Raw genomic sequence first — 22,527 nt, 5'->3', positions numbered from 1 at the left:
CCTAGAATGGATGCTCTCGGAGTCACACGGCCAGAATTAAGTCCTGTGGAACAAATAACTGATGTGGAAAAGGATCATTCAATGCTGGACTTTTTCAAGCCTCTAGAAGATGGGAAAACACACAGGCACTCCCCCAAAGAGGCCAGCTCTCTCTTCAACTGAAGGTTTCAGAAGAACTACAAATGTTCTATTAGTGTGTTAATTTGGGTTTGGAAGAAGTTAGAGGATGCAGCAAGGAAGATGAAATTATGCCGGGAAACAGTACCCTCCTAGGCAGAGAAGCTTTATCCCAAGGACGTGCATGCAGAGGAGTCAGGGTGAAGAAGAACCCAGGCAGAGGTGGCAGAGGCAAGAAGGAAGCATCAGCCGCACGCGGGTTACATTACCTTGATGGGCTCGCATTTCGGGGAGGGTCTTTTCTAAGACTGCTAATGCTTTTCTATGGTAATCTGCTTGGGCTTCTAATAACTGAGAACAGACCCACATTCAAAAACAAAAGTAACGTTAGCATCGGATGGACACACACACAATGGCTGAGCAAAACTAAAAATGAAATCTTTTGCAAAAAAGCTAAAATGACTCCATTTTAATAACGCTTTAACATTTTGTCAAGGGAAGCTGCTTACCGTAACAAAGAATTTGCCGTACTCCCCTTCTTTGGCCATAAAGTTGTACATGTCTGCTGCAAGTTGATCCTGGGTAAATGGAAGAGGAGAGGTTACTGAAGAAAAAAGAAGTGAAACAAAATGGCACCTGAGAACAATCTCTGTGAGCTCTTAGATGAAAAAGTGATGCAAAGCGCCACAGATTAAATGTCCATCAACTGCCTGGTACAACCATACAGAAAGAATCAGGAAGCCTCTCATATGACTGACACAGAAAGATCTCCAAGATACATTTTTAACACAGCTGGTTAAGAAGCAAAGTACAGAGCATTACTTATGGTGTATTATTAACATTTGGGTTTAAAAAGGGGTGGAATGGCCGGGCGCAGTGGCTCACACCTGTAATCCCAGAACTTTGGGAGGCTGAGGTGGGCAGATTACCTGAGGTCAAGAGTTCGAGACCAGCCTGGCCAACGTGGTGAAACCCCGCCTCTACTAAAAATACAAAAATTAACCAGGCGTGGTGGCGGGCGCCCGTGATCCCAGCTACTCAGGAGGCTGAGGCAGGAGAACTGCTTGAGCCCAGGGGTGGAGGTTGCAGTGAGCTGGGATGGCATGTCACTGCACTCCAGCCTGGCAACAGCGTGAGACTCTGTCTCAAAAAAAAAAAAAAAAAAAAAAAAGGGCTAGTTGCGGTGGCTCACGCTTGTAATCCCAGCACTTTGGGAGGCTGAGGTGGGTGGATTACAAGGTCAGGAGATTGAGACCATCCTGGCTAATACGGTGAAATACTGTCTCTACTAAAAATACAAAAAATTAGCCAGGTGTAGTGGCGGGCGCCTGTAGTCCCAGCTACTTGGGAGGCTGAGGCAGGAGAATGGCATGAACCTGGGAGGTGGAGCTTGCAGTGAGCTGAGATTGCGCCACTGCACTCCAGCCTGGGCAACAGTGCGAGACTCTGTCTCCAAAAAAAAAAAAAAAAAAAAAAAATGGGGTGGAAGGGTATGTCATATTTTCATATTTTTACTTTGTTTTTGTTTTTTTTTGAGACAGAGTCTCACTCTGTCACCCAGGCTGAAGTGCAGTGGCACAATCTTAGCTCACTGAAACCTCCACCTCCTGGGTTCGAGGAATTCTCCTGTCTCAGCCACCCTAGTAGCTGGGATTACAGGCGTGTACACTGTTTGTATTTTTGGTAGAGACAAGGTTTCACTACGTTGGCTAGGCTGGTCTCAAACTCCTGGCCTCAAGTGATCCGCCCAACCCAGCCTCCCAAAGTGCTAGGATTACAGGCATGAGCCACCACACTCAGCAATGTCATATTGTTATTGTCACATATGTATAAAAATATGTCTTGATGAAAAAAACAAGAAATTAGTAGCAGTTATTACCTACTGGGAGCAATGGAAATTAGGCAGGAGGAGGATAATGGTGGACGGAAGACTTCATAGTATACTGGTTTACACTTTTTCATATCCTAATGTAAATTAATTACATATATAAAACTTAAATAATTTTGTAAACAGTGACAGGCTGAGTGTGGTGGCTCGCACCTACAATCCCAGCACTTTGGGAGGCTGAGGTGGGAGGATTGCTTGGAGCCAAGAATTTGAGACCAGCCTGGACAACAGGGCTAGATCTAGTCTCTAAGTAAAAAAAAAAAACCAAAACATTTTTTTTTTTTTTTTTTTTGAGATGGAGTCTTGCTTGCACTGTAGCCCAGTCTGGAGTCCAGTGGAGCAATCTCAGCTCACTGCAATCTCCATCTCCGGGTTCAAGCGATTCTCCTGCCTCAGCCTCCTGAGTAGCTGGGACTACAGGTGCACGCCACCACGCTCAGCTAATATTTTTCTATTTTTTAATAGAGATGGGGTTTCGTCATGTTGATCAGCCTGGTTTTGAACTCCTGACCTCAAGTGATCCTCCCCCCTCAGCCTCACAAAGTGCTAGGATTACAGACGTGAGCCACTGCACCCGCCCAAACAAAAACTTTTTAAGTGACAGATTAAGCAATTAGGTATGTATTTCCAATCTTCAAATATAAATATACATAGGAATTATATATATGAACATTTATATGCTGGAAAATACATATGTAGAGAGAGAGTTTTTTTTTTAATGTAATGACTTCTGTTTTTGGCATCAAGGTACACAAATTAATGTGAAGGGCCTCCCATTTATGATAAAAACTTGGAAATGCTAGTTAGGAGTAATGAACATCCTTTTAGAATAACTGGGAAAGCAATAAAGTAAATTCCTAGATTCCCCTCAACCCCACCATACACACACACCCACAAAGAGAGAAAGAAGAAAACGAAGCAGAAAGAAAGAAAAAGTCAGAAAGCTAAGCATCAATGGAAGCTGGGGATGACCTGGGGCAGGTTTGTGCCAGTCGTGGTGACCAAGGTGTTTGAAGCTTTGGGGCCTGGTAAGGAGAAACAAGTATACATGTATCATGCATAAAGATAAGATTCCTGAAGAACTGTACTCTAAACGAAAGAACAGATTAGAACAAATGCACTTAGCATCACATGGAAATGATAGGGAAGTACATCTGTTTTGGAATGGGCTTTAGGTCTGAGAAACATCGGCCGGGAGATTTCACAAACATAGACCTGCTTTCATGAGGGTTTGAAGTTTAAATTTACTGACATATGGTCCCAGAAACCCCAAACTGATTTAAGTTTAATTAAAAATGGACGTGGACTGGTAATACTCTCTGGGAAGCCTCATTCCCAATCTCTGATAGTCCCACAGATAAAGCCCCTTTTAAAATGACTTCACAATAATTACAAAACACATAAGGAAATAATCCACCATAAGCAAACTCCTACCACTCTCACAGAAAATTTCAGAAAACAGAATTAACAGAAATTATCAAATAAGTATATTTAAAATGATTTACAAGAAACACTAAAAAAGAATAATGTAGTATCAAAAAGGGCAGATTTGAATAATTAGAACTTCAGAAATGACAAATATAGTCAATGAAATTAAAAACTCAATGTTATTTGAGTAGCAGACCAGACACAGCTAAAGAGAAAAACAGTGAAACAGAACATAGATATGAGGAAATTACCCCCAAGGTAAGCATAAAGAGAGAAGGAGGCAGAAAATATTTCCATAAGATTTTACCATTTGAAGTACTGACAAGTGTGGAAGTTGAGAGAAGAGACATCAGCCCATGATGACTTCCCAAACCTCTACCCAAATTTGTGTGCAATAGACAAGGGCTAGGTTAGACCACATATTAAGAAGACTGCTGGGTAAATGACACTGACAAAGCTACAACTCTTTGGACCACAAATAAGCCAATGTGACATTATTTTACTAGAAGCATGTATCTGAATATCATCTTTTAAACATAAAAACTTTTTAAAACAAAGGCATAACTTTGTGAGTTTAGTTTTAATTTCTACCCACTATATTATTTTTATATTTTTATTATATTTCTACGCACTATATTATTTTAAACAAGTCATTTAACTACAGTTAACTGATCAAGGTTTGCTACTTTGAAAAGCAAAGTATGTTATGACCTAAATGAACTAAAATATAACAGTCTTAACATTAGCATGAAATAAAAAAAAACAATTTTTTTAAAACAATGAAAAATAAGAGCAGGAAAAATCTAAGTCGATGCAGACTTAGACTCTAGAGACTCCCCAAAGACCTATTCCTTTACCATCTCAAATAATTTACTACCTCAAATAACATTCAGAATGAACATCTATCTACACAGGTGGATGCAGAAAGAATGAGATCACGTGACCATCTAATTTATCTATAATTTATGAGATAAAAAGCTCTATTTCTCCCAAATTACAAACCAACTGTTCAAGCAACATTTTAAAAGTAATCCTTATCTTCTCCAAGGATATATAAGCCACTTGCTGTACATTAAATCCTACATTATAGCATTCATTCCAGAAAACCTATACTATTTCACTGATCTATTTTAATGCTTCTTATACAGTTTTACTTCTTTTCTTTGTTTTTCTTATGCATTTTTAATTGCTATAACTTCATTACATGTTTTGCTATGGTTTTCTTTCCTTTTCTCTGACTTCATCTTTAAGTAAGCTTAGATATCTTGTCAAGTTTTTAAAAATATCCTATTTGAATTTAAAATGTTTATTCTGATCATAAAATAATAGAGTCTTAGACAGTAAGAAAGAAAAAAATAAAACCTACCTTTAAAATCATTCAAAATATTCTGATAGAAATTATTTAAAACATCAAATAACTTACATTTGAACTTTCACCCCTCATTTGCAAAAACCAAAAAGAAAGATGCAAGTACACATTTATCAAGGAATTCTCATACCTTGCACTGTTCTACTTTATTTCCAGCTTCATCCATCTCTTCCTTTAGAGTATCTATTTTTGACGGAAGCCCCTGAAAGTTGGTTCCTGAGGATTTGTGAGCTTGGTTCCACCTGCAAAACAATGGGGTTGCCAGCATTTGAGAACCAGCTGTGTATACTCAACAGCTGGAGGTAGGACCTAGTGGAGATAGATCCTTCCTCAAAACTGATTCTACCTGGAAGGGGTATCACTGCCCAGGATGCCAACTTCTCTTGAGCTTATCCTCTAAGAACAGAAGCAGGCAAAAGGAGACTTTAGCTTCCCACCATGACAGGAGTCTTGTAGTGCCGGGAGTAGTGGTCTGCTTTGAGCATAACCAACCACATCTTGTCTCACACAAACTCCGCTACTGGAGAAAAATCCACGGAATCCCTTTCTTGTGGTGGCCAATCATGGAATCCTTGCCACTGGAGGAGAGCGAGGTGGTCTCCTTGCTCTCTTGCTTTGAGCTGAAATGTTCCCTGTGCCACTGGGAATCTGCTCCTGCTTCTGAGAACTTGTGGCTCTTTCTACTACCATACTATCATCTGCGACCTATGATTACTTTCAGCAAGTAAAAGCCAGAACTTTAATAGTGTAGCTATCAGGCTGGGTGCAGTGGCTCACGCCTGTAATCCCAACACTTTGGGAGGCTAAGGTGGGAGGATCACTTGAGCTGGATCAGTTTGAGACCAGACTGGACAACACAGCAAGACTCCATGTCCACAAACAACAATAACAATAATAATGTAGGCATCAATCAAAAGCAATGAAAGCACTAAAAAGAAAAAAAAAAGAAACTATAGTAATAATAGGGGATAGTGGGAAATAATCATATAAAACAATTTTTGATTTTCAAATGTGCTTTGATCCTCTGAAAATGGGTATGTCTGGTGTTGTGGAAAGCTCTATCACTTTAAACGTAAACACAGATGTTATAAAATGCAGCATGAAAACCCATGTTAGCTACTTACTAAACTTTCTAGACTGCTGCAGTGCCCCAAAATGCCATGTTCTGCCCACTTCGTGTTCCTGACGTGACACACTCCTCCACCGAAAGGCTTCGGCAAGCCCACCAAAGCAAAACTGGAGATGCTATGTTGTGAAAGGAGCATAGACTTCAGAGTCTGACATGTCCAAGTTTGGAGCTCAGCTTTACCTTAACTAGTTATGTGACCTAGTTAGTGACTTAGCCTCTATGCATCTCAGTTGCCTCATCTACAAAACTCACAAACACTGTCTGCCTTGCGGAATTGTCATGAGGAGGAAAGGCGAGAAAAATGTGTGTGCACGCATATGATGTCTGGCACATAATGGATTTCTACTTAATTATTACCACTTTTTGTCCACGGAAAAGCAAGAGGAATGAGAAAAAGTAGAAATATTCAATTGTTTTAGCTTCTCCAACACCTACTGTGATTAAGTGAACAAGACCGTGAATGCAAGATCAAGAATCAGTATTAAAATCACCTATGGGATACACGCACTCGAGGGGCAAAATTCCTGTCAGATAAACATCTGTAATACTGCTCAACCAACTCTAGTGAGGGAGCATTTGCTGCCTTGTTTAATTAATCATTAGAACATTCTTCTGTCTCTTGAGCAAAAATGTACTGCAGGGTGACCTGCACTCCCAGCTACACAGGATTCCAATCACACGTACAGGCCAGGCATGGTGACTCACACCTGTAATCCCAACACTGCGGGAGGTCAAGGAGAGAGGTTTACTTGCAGCCAGGAGTTTGAGACCAGCCTGGATAACATACCGAGACCTCGTCTCTACTAAAAATAAAAAGCTGGGGCTGGGTGCAGTGGCTCACGCCTGTAATTCCAGCACTTTGGGGAGGCCAAGGCAGACAGATCACCTGAGATCAGGAGTTCGAGACCAGCCTGGCCAACATGGTGAAACCCTCTCTCTACTAAAAATACAAAAATTAGCCAGGTGTGGTGGCGCATGCCTGTAATCCCAGCTACTAAGGATACTGAGGCAGGAGAATCGCTTGAACCCGGCATCTTGGTTGCAGTGAGCCAAGATTGTGCCACTGTACTCCAGCCTAGGTGACAGAGAGAGACTCCATCTTTAAAAAAAAAAAAAAAACAAAAAACAGTAGCTGGGTGTGGTGGTGTGCAGCTGCTCGAGAGGCTGAGGCAGGAGGATCCCCTGAGCCCAGGAGTTTGAGGCTGCAGTGAGCTATGATCACACCACTGCACTCCAGCCCAGGTGACAGAGAACATCACATGTACACATGACCAGGAGACAGTGGACTTTGCTGTCAGAATCCTAACACTGCAATTTATGCTCTTGAAGGCACAAAGCAAGTCATATAGATAATACATGCAGGTCCCTCCCTTATCTGCAAAACGGGTCTCCTCTCAAAGGTAGGGAATGTTATACTAACCTCTACCCTGTTCCCTCCAAGTCACATGGAAAGGCCTATGCATTTAGAGTCTAGCACAAAGTCTGGTGCACACTGAGCACCCAACTGATATCAGTTGAAAACACAGATGAACAAATGAACATGGATTGGTGGGAGAATCAAATGGGCCGACATACGATGAAAGTAGCTCGATCCCTGGCATGTGGCAAGTGTTAGGTAAGTCACTTGATAATTGCACTAGCAGAGTCTTCACCACGTGTGAATTCCTAAATATACCTTTCCTCATCTCAACATTTCTTAAATCAGAACTCATCTTCACAACTGACTTGTACATTTAATAAACTGGTGTTTACTTTCTCCAAATCACCTGATATTAAATCAGTGATGCATCTAATACTCAACCACTTCTTAGAAACAAGGAAATGCAGCCCTTTTATTACAGCCATAAATCTGTAATAGAAGCATCAGACACAGAAGAACTCAATAAATGATAGCTCTATCACCACACATCTGTCAAACAGAAATAATCATATCTGCTTCACAGGACTGCAATGAGGATGAAAAGAGCTGACAAAGCTGGGGTCAGCCAAGCCACCTGCTTTTGTAAATAAAGTTTTATTGGAACACAGCCATGCCCATTCATGTATGCATTGCTCATAGCTGCCTTTATGCTACAACAGCAGAGTTAAGCAGTTACAACAGGGAGCAACTGGGTTGCAGCACCAGAAAAATTTACTATCCAGCCTTTTACAGAAGAGGTTTGTCAAACCTTGTGATAAAGCAGGAAATAGGACTGAGGCTGGTGGTGCCAGTTTCCCTATTCCCAACTGTCACATGCCTGAGAAGAAAGCCATGTAAGTCAGTGACAGAAACTCCACTGAAGGCCAGGTACCAAGGCTCATGGCTGTAATCCCAGCGCTTTGGGAGGCCAAGGTGGGATGATCACTTGAGGCCAGAAGTTCAAGACCAGCCCGGGCAACACAGCTAGACACCACCTCCACAAAAAATTTTAAAAAGTAGCTGGGCGCTGTGGCATGTGCCTGTAGTCCCAGCTACTTGGGATGTCGTGGCAGGAGGATCACTTGAACCTGGGAGTTTGAGGCGGCAGTAAGCTATGATCACACCAGTATGGTGCAACAGAGCAAGACCTTGTCTCAAAAAAAAAAAGGAAAGATAAAAGCCAAAAAACTCCATCAAGGACAGGGCAGAGGGAGCAGTCCTGCCCTGAATCATGACAGACTCCTTCGCTGACATCAGTCCCCACATCAACAGCGTTGATTTGGCTACACTGGTTTACATGAGTTCCTGCCATGTGAGCGCCTCCTTTCTTGGTACTGAAGGTATTACAAGTGCACAGGGTTTGTGACACAGCAGGACCCTCATGAGCTGTTAGGGCCACAGATGTGTTTATTCCTACACTCTTAAGAGTTGGGCCCTCAGAACTGCCACCGTTCCCTCTGCCGTTAAATATACTCACTTCATTTTCCTTAGATGATTTCCTTTCACTGCTCACTAAGAACAGGATGTTCTAACGACAACCCCACTGCCACACTTGGGAGAACGAGGCCTACAGGGAGTGCTGGCAGGCTGGCACCCAGTCTGGGGGTCAAATGTACAAATTGGTGACCACTTCTATTGTGTCCACTGTCAGTGGTCTTCCTTTCCCCGGTGGTGGGAATGGGACACAACGCTGCACTGCTGGCTCAAGCCGTGTGTTACCTGGCTCTGACGGAATCCCAGTCTAACACCAATTTTGCAAGCTGTTTCCTCTGTTTCTGGATGTTGGGAATCTCCACCTAAAAGGAAGAACACACCAAATGGGATGCACTTCAGGGCTTTTAGGTTAACCATTTTAAAGGACAGTATTTACAAACGTTTTTTCTCTAAAGCAAAGGATTTTGTACCTTCGATTGACTCCCCTTATTTCCAAAAAGAAGTGTACGTTAAAGCCAGCAACGACTGTTAAAATTTTAACATTCACTGTCCAGCCCACACCACTCTTGGCTCTTCCGTGCTGCACGGTGAAGCACCCACCTCGGCTATGCCGTACAGAGGGTCCACGATCTCCTTCTCCACAAAGACTTCGTGCTGGGAGAGCTCAAGAGCCAGCTGATTCTCAGCATCTCCACACGTCTCCAGCATCTTCCTTTAAAAACAAGACACCCCAACAAAGAGCATGTGCTCATGAAATCAGGCACTGGATTACTGTGTGGATGCAGTGCTGCTTGCCATGTGACAGGAACGCATTAGGGTGCTACCTAACACAGCCTTTAAAATATTATAAATTTAGGGTGTTGCCTAAAACATGAGTCCACAGATATGTGCTTTAAAATAAAAATGACCGTCTCAGGCATGCACTTTGTGTGTGGGGCTGGCAGAGGGATGTGTGAACAGTGAGATAACAAATTACTCAAGAATTAGATTCTCAAGTCAGGTGAACACCAAGTGTTCACAAAATACTCTGAAAATCTTTTAAATTAGACATTAAGGTCATTACATGTTATCTTATGTCTCTGAGGCCGGCCTTGGCCAGGCTCCCTTTCTGCTATGCAGATGAGCTAGCCGGCTAATACTTAAGGGCCCTGTTACATGAATATCACGTTTCCTTTTAGTGTTCTTGCGAACATGCAGCTGATATCATACAAAGTACATGTGCAGTGATATAACTCCGCAGTCTCTGTCCCTCCCTCCCTCCCTCTCCTTTCCTTCTCGTCTTCCCCTGCAAGCTCTCTGTGGGATTCTTTTGACACCAGAAATGCATGTGGCACTGGTGTGGGGTGGCCATGGTGTCGTATTCAGGAACATGCTCTCTGGTGCCAAGCTGGCCAAGTCTGAATACAGGCTTTGCTCTTCTCCCGCTGTGTAGTCTCAGGCAATTTCCCTGCCCTCTCTGTCAGCAACCTCGTCTGTAAAATGGGAGTGATGCTGTGTGTTAACAGGGTTCTAAGTGCTGATATGACCTACCTCCTAGGTTGTTTTGAGGATTAAATGAGCTATTACTTGGAAAACACTTATAACCATGCTAGCACGCAGTATCACTCTGGTGTGATGAGGATGGCCATAGAATGAGGAAGCACCAACAGGAAAATCTTCCAGGCTGGAGGGAAGGAGGATGCTGGCAGGTGGGCACAGGCCATGCTCCTCCCAGGGCCCCCAAACATGGCAGCAGACAGGAGAAAGAAATGGTGAAGAGTGGGAGGAAACTACTCTCCAAAGGACAGCGAGAGAACTGCACATGCTGAGAAACGGACTGAAAAGTCTGAAGGCCTCATCCCGCTGGGAAGCAGGGCTTACTTCACAGCCAGAGGGAGCACACAGGGCTAGAGGATACCAGCCTCACGGCAGGAGCAGACAGAAGGAAGGGTATACCTTCCCTCCTACAATAAAAACTGCTTTGTTCTTACTTATATTTTAAAATTATTTACAGAATACATGCCAATTGTAAAAAAAAAAATTCAATAATTCAGAACATACACTCTTTTTAGATAACTACCATGGATGTTTTGGTGACCACGTGTAAAGGATGTGACTCTAAGAACTGAAAGGGTCTGGTCAGAGTTTCTAAATCTGAGCTAACACCTGGAACACAGAAGGGACCAGGTTCTTTCTGTCCAAGATTAGGAGAATAGGCACTGATCCTATCAGTTGCTTTTTTGTTAATGGCCCTTTCTGCCATCCAACTCCAGCCTGACACCTACTAAAAGAAAGATTCTCCAGCAACCCAGCGGCCTTGACCCCACTTTCTCCCAAGGAGTCTGAGCCGGTCTCCTAGCAGATGAGCCATGCCATCAATGCTCACAGTTCCTCTCACAGGTCCTACACTCCTACACACACCACCTGGCTCAGCCACTTCCACCAACTCACATGGCGCTTGGCACTCTGAAGGCAGCAACTCTTACCCCAGGAGAGAGTCTTCCAGCTGAGTTGATGCTTCTTGCATATTCTGAGCGAGAGCTGTCAGAGGCAGTTTTTTCTGGAAGACAGAAGACAGTGTGTGTTTTTTCTCATTATTATTTGATACCCATTCTCAATGATCTTTTTCAGAACATTATTCATTAATTTCTCCTTCCAGGCAAATTACACAGGTGGGAGACAGCCTGTCTGAGTTCAGGTTCTGGTCTCACAGGTATTAGTTGTATGATGATCTCTCTGTTTCAGTTTGACTAAAGAAAATGTATCAAGTACCTAACACATTGTAAGTATTCAGTAAACATTAGCTGTTATTATTATTGCTGTTGCTGTTCTTCTGCTTATTATTATTTTTGTTTGCTTTTTTGAGACAGGGTCTCAGTCTGTCGCCCAGGCTACAATGTGGTGGCATGATCCTCCACCTTCCAGGTTCAAGCAACTCTTCTGCCTTAGCCACCGAAGTAGGTGGGATTACAGGCCTGCGTCACCATGCCCAGCTAATTTTTGTATTTTGGGTAGAAATGGGGTATCCTGACCAGGCTGATCTCGAACTCCTGAGCTCAAGCGATCTGCGTGCCTCAGCCTCCCAAAGTGTTGGGATTACAGGCATGAACCACCACACCCAGCCTGTTTCTATTATTATTAATGAATCAAAGCACACTATGTTCAAGGCACTAGGGACATGAGAGAGAAATAGACCTTGCTTTCTAAATGGTTATCCTGATAGGTAAATGCAATAAAGTGCTCAATTTCAAAAGCTTTTGCTACAACACTCATTCTTAAACTGGCTTTTTTTTTCTTTTTTTTTTTTTTGAGGCAGTCTTGCTCTGTCACCCAGGGTACAGCGTAGTGGGGCAATCTCGGCTCGTTGCAACCTCTGCCTCCCAGGTTCAAGTGATTCTCGTGCCTCAGCCTCCCATGCTGTGATTATAGGCGTGTGCCACCACACCCAACTAATTTTTGTACTTGTAGTAGAAACAGGGTTTTGCCATGTTGGCCAGGCTGGTCTCAAACTCTTCACCTCAAGTGATCTGCCCTCCTCGGCCTCCCAAAGTGCTGAGATTGCAGGCGTGAACCACCGCACCCATTCTAAACTGGCTCTTAATTTGGCTATCATTCTAAAATGTAGCTTTACTTAAATACTAAAAACTTCTAGCTAAATATCCAAACAGTTTTTGAATACAAAGTCACTCATTTTCCTACGAGAGATTTGTTTTTCAGCTGGCAATGACCACAGAATCACCTGATCTAATGTTCTAATCGTACAGTCAAGGAACCCGAAGCCGAAGGAGGTCAAGTGGTCTGGCCAGGCACCCCAGAGAGAGGCAGGAGTCAGACCTGAGTGCTGATGGCCCCAGCCTCTGTTCAGTGTCTTCCCTATGGGCCAATGGCTTATCTCAGAAGAAGCCTGGCAAGTACAAGCGGGCTGGTTATAACGTCATAATCTGCTAACAAGAAATGCTTTCAATTCTGCAGCAACCCAAGTAATTTCACCTGCCCAGTAGAAAGGACATTCATGTTAAAAACACAGGGTCCACTGCTGGTATGTCACCTGACTCTTCTGCCTCCAAAGGGCTCCATCTGATACAATCGATATGTACTGGCTTGTACTGGACAGACCATCTCTGCAAGGCTATACAACAAGCTACTAAGAGCAGTGGCTCTGGAGGAGGGAAGTGGGTGCCTGGGGAAATGGGCTGGGAGGCACCTTACTGTAAGTTCTTTTGTATATGCTGAATTTTGACCATATAAATGTAGAACCTATTTAAAACAGTAAACTGAAATTTAAAAATCAACAAAGGCATTTACCCATTTCCCCTCTCCCCAAACTATTGATTTTTTCATTTTAATTTTTTATAGAGACAAGGTCTCACCATGTTGCTCAGGCTGGTCTCAAACTCCTGGTCTCAAGCAATCCTCCCACCTCGGCTTCCCACAAAATTATTTTCAAATAAATAAATAATGGGCTCCATCTGTGCTACAAGGAGACTATTCCCAGCTGCCCCAGCTCTGGACAAGGAAGATATGAGAATAACAGGGGATAACTCCTACCTTCTGGTTATGCTGCCTTTCTAAAGGAGGTTAAATACCTACTAAAGATCAATGCAATAATTAAAACAAATATACTGTGCAACTCTGGAACTTTAGGAGTCTGTGGGAAAAAAATAATAGAGAAGTCTATTTTGACAAGTATCACTCAAGATGGCAGCTGTAAATAGTCTGTGGTTTCCCCAACCTGGCCCCAAAGCCACAACAATCTTGTTTCCTATGTACATAAACAAGGAAACTCTGCTTAACATATGGGTTCATTAATCAAGTATCAACACTGAACTCCTCCACAGGGAGGGCTCTGTGCTTCCTAGAGGTGAAGAGCTTTCTATCATCAGGGATGAATTAATTAATTAAATAATTAATTATTGAGACAGGGTCTGGCACTGTTGCCCAGGCTGGAGGCCAGTGATGTGATCTCAGCTCACTGCAACCTCCACTTCTGGGGCTCAAGTCATCCTGCCACCTCAGCCTCCTGAGTAGCTGGGACTACAGGCATGTGCCATCATGTATGGCTAATTTTTTATTTTTTAGAGAGATGGGGTTGTGCCATGTTGCATAGGCTGGTATTGAACTCCTGAGCTCAAGCAATCCGCCTGCCTTGGCCTCCCAAAGTGCTGGGATTACAGGAGTGCAGCACCATGCCTGTCCAGGGATGAATTTTAAAAGCTCTAAAGACTTAATTTGTAAAACGCATGCCAATCGCACAAAAAGAAATAATTCTCTAATCTAATAGTCTACCCTATGTGACCCATGAGAGTTGTACCATGTCAATGGTGGCTGGACTGAGAAGGTCACCTGCCCCATGTCTCTTTCCTTCCATTCTTGCCTCTTCCCATGCAGGGAGCACGTGATGAGGCCTTTGGGAGGCTCCTCCTATGTTTTCTAGAGCCCTGGAGACTGCTACAATTTTCTCCATATCAGTCTTCTCTCACCATTGTTGTGGTAACTCCTCTTCCCAAGTGCAAAGTGTAGGCATCCTCAAAACCCTGTCTTTGGTACTTTCATTTGACGTTGGAAAAGGAAAGCTAAAGCATTAAGTTTCAGAAATGAGGACCAAGCACTTTTGCCCCAGGGGCCTGGAATATTCCCACCACCTGCCACTAATTTCCCTCCTTTATAGGGCAGACACCACCTCCTCCAGGAAGCCTCACTTGACTACCTCCCTCTTCCTCTGGTACCCATCCTGGGCCCCCCATAACACCCTGTGCATGTTTTATTGAGTATCTTGTTTTATAGTGATCCATTTGTATGCATCTCCCCCACAAGACCATGAAAACTTACATTTCATTCATTTTATATCTCCAGCACTTGTACACAGTAGGTGATTGATAAATATTTGTTTCTACTGAATATATGTGACACTTGGACTGTGTCTCAAGGAAGACAACAGGAACTAGATAGAACTGTGAGGGACAGTGACATATTTGGGGACTGGTGAGTGTTATGTGGCTGACACAGAGTGTGAATGGGAGGAAGTAGGAGACAGTGAAGCTGATAAGGAGAAATGGAATCAGCTGAGAAAGGGCTTAAGCCATCTAAAGAGTGTGGACTTTATCCCAGGCAATGGGAACCAGCCAGCGTCCCTCAGAAGAGGCACTTCTAGCATTAAGATACTTCCTGTGTGGAACTATTTCACCAGGCATTACAAAACATTTAGCATCTTGGCCAGGCGCGGAAGCTCACACCTGTAATCCCAGCACTTTGGGAAGCCGAGGAGGGAGGATCACTTGAGGTCAGGAGTTGGAAACCAGCCTGGTCAACATGGTGAAATCCTGTCTCTACTAAAAATACAAAAATTAGCCAGGCTTGGTGGCGTGCACCTGTAGTCCCAGCTACTCAGGAGGCTGAGGCAGGAGAATCATTTGAACCGGGTGGTGGAGGTTGCAGTGAGCCGGAATCGCGCCACTGCACTCCAGCCTGGGCGACAGAGCAAGATTCCGCCTCAAAAACAAACAAACAAACAAAAAAAGTTTAGCATCCTGGTTCACCCTCCAAACGTCAGTGGTGTCTGCCAGTCCCTTTGATGATCGAAACTGTCTCTACACATTTCCATATGCCCCCAGGGGTATAATTCTGGTCCCTGTTAAGAACCACTAAGCCAAGATTCTTTTTTTTAGGCAGGAGGATGATAAGATTGATTTGTATTTCAGGAAATTGACTCTGGTGATTGGGTTGAAGACAGACTGGAAAGGAAATTATAGACAGGAAATGTAGCTCAGGAGATGACTACAACAGTCCAGGTGAGAGGGAGTCAGGTCTTACATTAAGGCCAAGGTGGTAGAGATGGAGTGGAGGTGAGCAATTTAAAATATTCACAGAGAGAAATCAAAGGACTTGCTAATCAGGCAGTTATGGGGTTTGGAGGATAAAATAAAAGCGAGGCCCAGCACAGTAGCTCATGCCTGTAATCCCAACACTTTGGGAGGCCAAGGCGGGAGAATTGTTTGAGCCTAGGAATTCAAGACCAGCCTGGGCAACAGATGAGACCTCATCTCTACTATGAAAAAAACAAAAAAACAAAAAAACAAACACAATTAGCCAGGCTTAGTGGCACGAGCCTGTAGTCCCAGCTACTTAAAGGTTGAGGTGGGAGGATGGCTTGAGCCCAGGAGGTTGATGTTGCAGTGGGCCAGGATCATGCCACTACACTCCAGCATGGACAACAGAGTGAGACCTTGTCTTGAAAAAAATAAAAATAAAAAAAATTAAAAATAACAGGGAATATAAGAAAGCCCCCCAGTTTCCAGCCTGCATAAAAGGGTGGATGGAATTCAGAGAGTCAACACAGAAGGAAGAACTGATCATGCATGCTAGAATACAGACATCTAAGAGAGTAAGTTTTTTGCTTGGTTGAAAATGGCTTAGAAGTCACTGGCATAAACACATCAGTTAGAAGCCATAAGAACAGAGGAGGTGACCCAGAGAATATGACTTGGAGAATAAGGAAGAGAAGCAGAGAACCTAAGGAAACAATGTGAAAAGGGTGAGCAGAGCAGAAGGCGGCAAGACAAGGACAACGAGCTGCAAGAAGCAGAACCAGTAGGCCGGGTCTGGTTCTGAGGGACGGAGCTTTGCGGCAAGTGTGGAAGCATAGGTGTATGCAAACTTCCATTCCTGTGACAGACATGATTGCAGAATCCTCACTGTTGTGCAAGAGTGGAATAACCCTGCTGCCACGGTGCCCCATAAAAGTCTGTAGGAAACATAAAAGGGTAACACAGATCATCTGCATACTATTAATAGTGCTCACTTTTGAGACACCTGGTGACAATATAGCAAATCATAGCCTCCCTGTGTGTCACCGAAACTGTCACTTCAATGTTGCATGGGCTCTAAGGTTTACTGCACGCTCATAAGCTGGGAACTTGTAAAAGCAAGGATGGAACTCCCTCATGAACAAAGGTTGCTGTGCTCCACTGGCTCTACCTAGGAACTGAATGCTCTGAACAAGTGGACCCTGAACAGACACTGGAGGGGTCTCCTAGAGTCCATCCCTCTTCCTCTCTATACTAGTATCCTGATTCTTCTCAGGGATCTACACTGGCCTTGATAAAGTCTATGAGCTAGAGGTAAGACCATAGCCCATGCTCTAGGCCTGGGCCCAACAACCTTAAACCAATCAGCACATCCCATCTCCTCACCCCCTCTCCATGGCAACTAGGGTGGAACAGAACAGTCAAAAATGGGGACTGTAACTCTATACAAATCAATGCAATGGAAAGCGCTTTCAATCTGCCAAGAGTTTGGAAAAAGCAGCTTTCTCACTCCATCAAGAAAAACTACTGGGGCCAGGTATGGGTGGCTCACGCCTGTAATTCCAGCACTTTGGAAGGCCGAGGTCGGAGGACTGCTTGAGGCCAGGAGTTCTACATCAGCCTGGGTAACAAAGCGAGATCCCAATCTCTACGAAAAAGTTCAAAAAATTAGCCAGGCATGGTGGTGTGTACTGTGGTCTCAGCCGCTTGGGAGACTGAAGCGGGAGGATCTCTTGAGCCCAGGAGTTTGAGGCTGCAGTGAGCTATGACTGTACTACCGCACTAGAGCCTGGGTCATGGAGTGAGACCCCACCAGGAAAGAAAAGAGGAGAAGGGAAGGGAAAGGGGAAAGGGGAAGGGAAGCAAAAAGAAAAGATTAAAAAAAAAAGAAAGAAAAAGAGGCGGGAGGGGAGAGGAGGGGAACTACTGGGAAAGAGGCTCTCCCACTGGCCACACTCAAGGAACAAGTAGCCATAGCAGCTGCCAGCAGCCAACTTGCCATCATGAGGGTGCCTGTTCAGGGACAAAGCAGACACTGAGGGCAGAGGAGAGAGGAGGAAGGAAACTGGGTTTTTCATCACATTACTGAAATGTTACATGAAGCCTGACCTCAAGTCCATCCCAACCTCTGGACTTTTCAGTTAGCAAACCAATACATTACTTCTACTTCAACGTCTATTTAAGACAGGCTTTCCGCTTTCTGTCAGCAGAAGATGCATAACCGACACAGCCATTCTCTTATCAATGACACATGATCGTGGAGCCTTCAAAAGCACCTGGAGAAGATTCCGTGTAAGGAGTGCTTCCAGCCCAGCGATGTCTTAAACACAAAAGAATGCTATGGTCATGCAGTCGTCACGAGCGTGCTTGGTGATAGAAGTCACCAAAGGCCAATCCACTGATGCCACTTAGGACAACCAACCAATCCCGGGGTTGAAAAGCCTCAGAGAGATGCAGGAACTGTGGGTCTGAGTCACATCTGATACTCACGTGTCTCTTCTCGGCATCGGTGCCATGCTGGCCCTGGAAACATGCCACCAAGCGCTTATGGGAATGGTGGCATACTGACCGCACCGTGTCCAGGCGTCGCTCAATCTGACAAGGCAGAGACAAAAGAGAACACATTCATCCTCTTCCTTTTGTGGTGTCTGCATGCTGGTAGGAAAAGCACGGCTGAATCTATGTGCAGGGAAAAGGGATGATCTTGGCTGCACCTTGCTGTCGCACTGAGTGGTGCCAGTCAGCTTACACACTACAGCACCAGAAAAGCACCAGGTCAGACCAGGCAGAGATGCGAATGAATGATCCAGGCCCAGACCCACTGACAAGTGGAAAAAAACACAGGGATGCCAAAGAGCTCTCTCCAGCTCATGGCAACAGAGTCTTCCACACAATGTACATCAGACAGAAGAAGCAAAATAAATGTTCCACAATTTAACTGTAAGATCTGTGTTTTCAAAATTTTTCCTTATTGGGTTTGGGTGGGTGTGTGTGTGCGTGCGTGCGTGTGTGTGTGTGTGTGTGTGTGTGTGTGTGTGTGTTTTAAATAAACCTCTAAAGCAGAATGGGCAGTCAGCTTAGGGAACCCACGCATCATAAGCAGCTTCCCAAAATACTATTGCTAGAATATGGCTGTTTATGGCCAAGAGAGCTGCTTTTTACAGGAAGGAATGCCAAAAATGTGTATTCTGATGACTCATGAAGAATGAGAGCAGGCCCTTTGGGATGCTTTCTATTTTAAAGATAAATCAACAATTCAAAACAGAACACATTTTGACCCCAAACCATTTTACGCACTGAGATGGCTTGTGCCTCTTTCTCAAAAGAGCAGCGTTTCTTCAGATCCAAGCCCATAGCCCAGGACTCAGGGCTGGCGGGCAAGGGGACATTTAGGAGCAGATTCCACATTACCTTTCCCAAATCTTGCAGTGGCCAGATTTTCAAACATTAGAAAACTAATGCACATTCATTTGCCACCAGAGAAAAGCAAAATGAACAAAGCAAAAAATGAGCAAAGTAATTCCGTAATTTAATTTCGATTCCAATTTCCACTAGAATGTAAACTCCACGAGGACAGAAGCCTTGATCTGTTTTGTTCACTGATTTCTCCCAGTGCCTTATCTTTCACAGAAACAGAAGGTGCTCATTTAATATCTGTTGAGAAGACCCATGTCTATTGAGTCCCTATGCAAGGTATTCAAGAAACAACAGCAAATAAATGCTGGTTCTGCCCCGCTGGGACGCACAGCCCCCTGGGGAAATGCCACACAACTGCTCTAACAGAGATGGGAAAAAAGAGGCAGGAGAACACAGGGCAAATCAAGGGATGTTTCACGTCAGAAACAGTGTCTGTGGCTTGCACTGGCGGTAATAACAACAACAGATCACTAATACCTAGCACTTACCACATGCCAGGCTCCGTTCCCAGTGCTGTTCCTGCTTAACTCATTAAACCCTCCTAACAACCTGTGAGGTGGATACAGCCTTTCCCTCAGTTTAGAGAAGTGGAAACTGAGGCACAGGAAAGTTCAGTAAATCCCTGAAGCCACAAAGCTAACCAGGGGCAGACCTGAGACTCAAACCCAGGTAGCTGGGTTTCAGATCCCCTTTTCATCATCATGCAACCAAACTGATTTTCTTTCCTGCTCAAAATCACACTAATTAATTTTATTCTGCTTCTGGTTAAAAAAAAAAAAAAAAAAAAAAAAAGCCCACAAGCCTCAATTCTCACACAGGAATTTTTTTCCATTCTTTAAACAGATCATTTAAAGGAGACTATATTTTGTTACCTGTAATAGATCTTCACTGAGGACTTCTGTTTTCTCAGCTCTGTGGGAAAAATTAAAAGTTCAGAGTTAGAAATCCAAAAGTGAAAGGCAACTCCTAAAATTCCATAATTATTAGCCTGGAGTTTAAAGCAAAACAGGCAGAAATGAATTTAGAAGGGTTGGCGGGGGCATTTTACCCATTTTTACATCAGACAGCAATTTAAGCAAAACCAAAGAAAAATAACTAAACAAACTTTGTGGGGAACAGCAGCCCAAAACAAGAACAAACGATCCTGAGTAGTGCTTCCCCAACTTGAGCAGGTACAGAATCACCAAGCGCAGGAGGCGCTGACATAAAATGCCATTTCCCAGGTCCCTCTGGAGATTCTATTCTGATTCAATAGACCCTGCATTTTTAACAGCCAATCCTTGCTCAGAATTCCAGTGCAGGAGGTCTCTAGACAAGGCTTTGAGAAAACACTGTCCTACAGAAGCTTAAACTTCAGTTCACAACCAGAAATGTTACGCAAAGATACAAGTCTAGACCATCACACACAGTAACAATTAGTTCCTCCTTCAAATTCCCTCTCCATCCTTACTTTTAAAAGAAACAAAGTATTTCCACAACTTTCTCTGTTATGCTTTGAACTACTACTAATTTCATCCACCATTCCATTAAACCAACACGGTGGCCAGCAATCAGAAGAGGCATTCCAAGCTGGTGGAGTCTCAATTGTCAGACCATAATAATTTTTATTTTTATGTTATTATTATTCTTTTTTGAGACAGTCTCACTCTGTTGCCCAGACTCGACTGCAGTGGTGTGATCTCAGCTCACTGCAACCTCCACCTCCCAGATTCAAGCGATTCTCGTGCCTTGGCCTCCCAAGTAGCTGGAGTTACAGGCGCATACCACTTTGCCCAGCTAATTCTTGTATTTTTAGAAGAGACGCGGTTTCGCCATGTTGGCCAGGCTGGTCCCGAACTCCTGACCTCAAGTAATCCGCCTGCCTTGGCTTCCCAAAGTGCTGGGATTACATGTATCAACCATGGCGCCTGGCATGGAGGAAATTTTTAAAAGAGAAAGAAAAAGTATGTTTCAGTTCTGAACGGTGAAGGGAGTCAGGGGAAGGCTCTCAATGAACCGGAAATTCAGAATGGGGGTTGCATATCTTGGCCAGGAACCAATGCAAGAGAAGGAAAAGCTCTTGAGCCAGAAAGTAAATGAGACCCCTACAATGACCTCGAAACGCTGCTAAGCTCAGAGCAGTGCCAACTGTGGGCTAGGGAACGTAGTGCGCTGCTCCTCCAGTCTCCACTTAGGGCAACGGCACGTTAGTCAGAACGGGGCATTGCCACGGGGGATTCTAACACTTGTCATCATGGCACTGTCCCAGTTAACCTGGAGATGCCTATAGGGTGGCTGGCTCACTCACCAGTTTCTGCAGGAAACTGGAATTCTGACCTGACTCAAATACCTCTCAGGGCCAGAGGGTCAGGGCCTGGAGATAAAGTCAAGGCCCCAGCTTCCAGACGCAGTCAATTCTCAACTCTATGAAAAGGTTCCACCAGCAGCAGGCCAACATATGCCACCCTAGACCTTGCTTGGCATGCACAGTGCCAGACATTGCTGAAGAGCCAAACACGGGTAGTCATACCAGTTAGGGAAGGGAAGCAGGGCCCCAGCTGACCATGAGGTCAAAGAACCAGACTCAAAAAGAAACCTGACAGTCAGCCTAGCAAGAACACACCTGGCATGAGATCGTTAGCGCTTCACCATCAGACGCCCCCATTCCTCTTGCCAACGCCTCATCCCTCCTTTAGCAGAATGCCACCAGGGATTGGGTAACTTTTGCCTTTCTTCCCTAGCCAAAACCCCCAAATCTGGACAGGGCCCTGTACATCTCTGACAGAATCCCCTCAACTCTAAAATGACTTCCTTCTGTAAGTATGAGTATACACAGAAAAGTCTCAAGGCCTACTAAAATTTTCACAAGTTCAAAAGAAGAGATTCGACCTGAGAATCAGAATAAATATGTCCTTTTTCAGAGCAGATTATTTTTTAAAAAATAACAGAAGAAGAGAAGAACTTGCTCTACAATCCCAGTGTGGGTTATAAGCAGATGTGGGAGAGTTAGTAATAGCTCAGGGGTATGCTAGAGCCAGCTCAGAACAACCAACCATGTGCATCTTTTCCCAACTTCTTGCTCAGTAACCTCACACTGGTACTTGAAATTAAAAACATAAACAACCACAAACAATTCAAATAGGAGCTTGGCAGTTATTAAACTGTTATGAACACAGTGCTGCAACAGCCACAAAGAAAATAAAGCAAACATAAAAACGAGGCAAGTATTAACTTCAGGAAAAACAAAAAGTCGACTAGAAACAGAAAGATAGTCATAGTACTAGTAGGCTCAGCTGCAAATAATTGATTAGACATAATATAAACATCAAATAGTAATATAATGAAAAATTATAACCGTATTGGAAGGATGGGGGAGCAGACGCAGAGGGAAAGGGCTGTAAACCCTCATATATCAGAACAGAAAGTCAACAGACAATACCTAATTTGATAACCCAAAGGACCGTTTATATGTATTACTTATAATTATGAATATGAATAAATGTCACAATAAACTGTTAATAATTCAAAGTAGTTGCATCTGGAGTTGGGAAATCTCAGAGAGTAGGGAGTGAACCCACCATATTT

At 43.8% G+C, this 22,527-nt stretch overlaps 1 protein-coding gene across 2 annotated transcripts in view; it reads right to left on the bottom strand.

Moving 5' to 3' along the window:
• The window catches only part of ARHGAP17 (Rho GTPase activating protein 17), a 97,328-nt gene that overhangs the window by 41,047 nt on the left and 33,754 nt on the right, over positions 1-22,527 (bottom strand). For both annotated transcript variants that reach the window (XM_025370307.1, XM_025370308.1), the window contains exons 2-9: positions 19,836-19,875; positions 18,037-18,141; positions 11,230-11,303; positions 9,365-9,476; positions 9,050-9,126; positions 4,933-5,044; positions 627-695; positions 387-468 (exon numbers count right to left, since the gene is read on the bottom strand). In XM_025370307.1, coding sequence (XP_025226092.1) covers positions 387-468; positions 627-695; positions 4,933-5,044; positions 9,050-9,126; positions 9,365-9,476; positions 11,230-11,303; positions 18,037-18,141; positions 19,836-19,875 — 671 coding nt within the window. The remainder of the gene's footprint in view (positions 1-386; positions 469-626; positions 696-4,932; positions 5,045-9,049; positions 9,127-9,364; positions 9,477-11,229; positions 11,304-18,036; positions 18,142-19,835; positions 19,876-22,527) is intronic.

This window comes from Theropithecus gelada, chromosome 20 (assembly GCF_003255815.1).
Source record: "Theropithecus gelada isolate Dixy chromosome 20, Tgel_1.0, whole genome shotgun sequence".
In the NCBI taxonomy this organism is placed as follows: domain Eukaryota; kingdom Metazoa; phylum Chordata; class Mammalia; order Primates; family Cercopithecidae; genus Theropithecus; species Theropithecus gelada.
The sequence above is the reverse complement of the archived record's forward strand: the minus strand, read 5'-3'. Positions and strand labels throughout refer to the sequence as shown.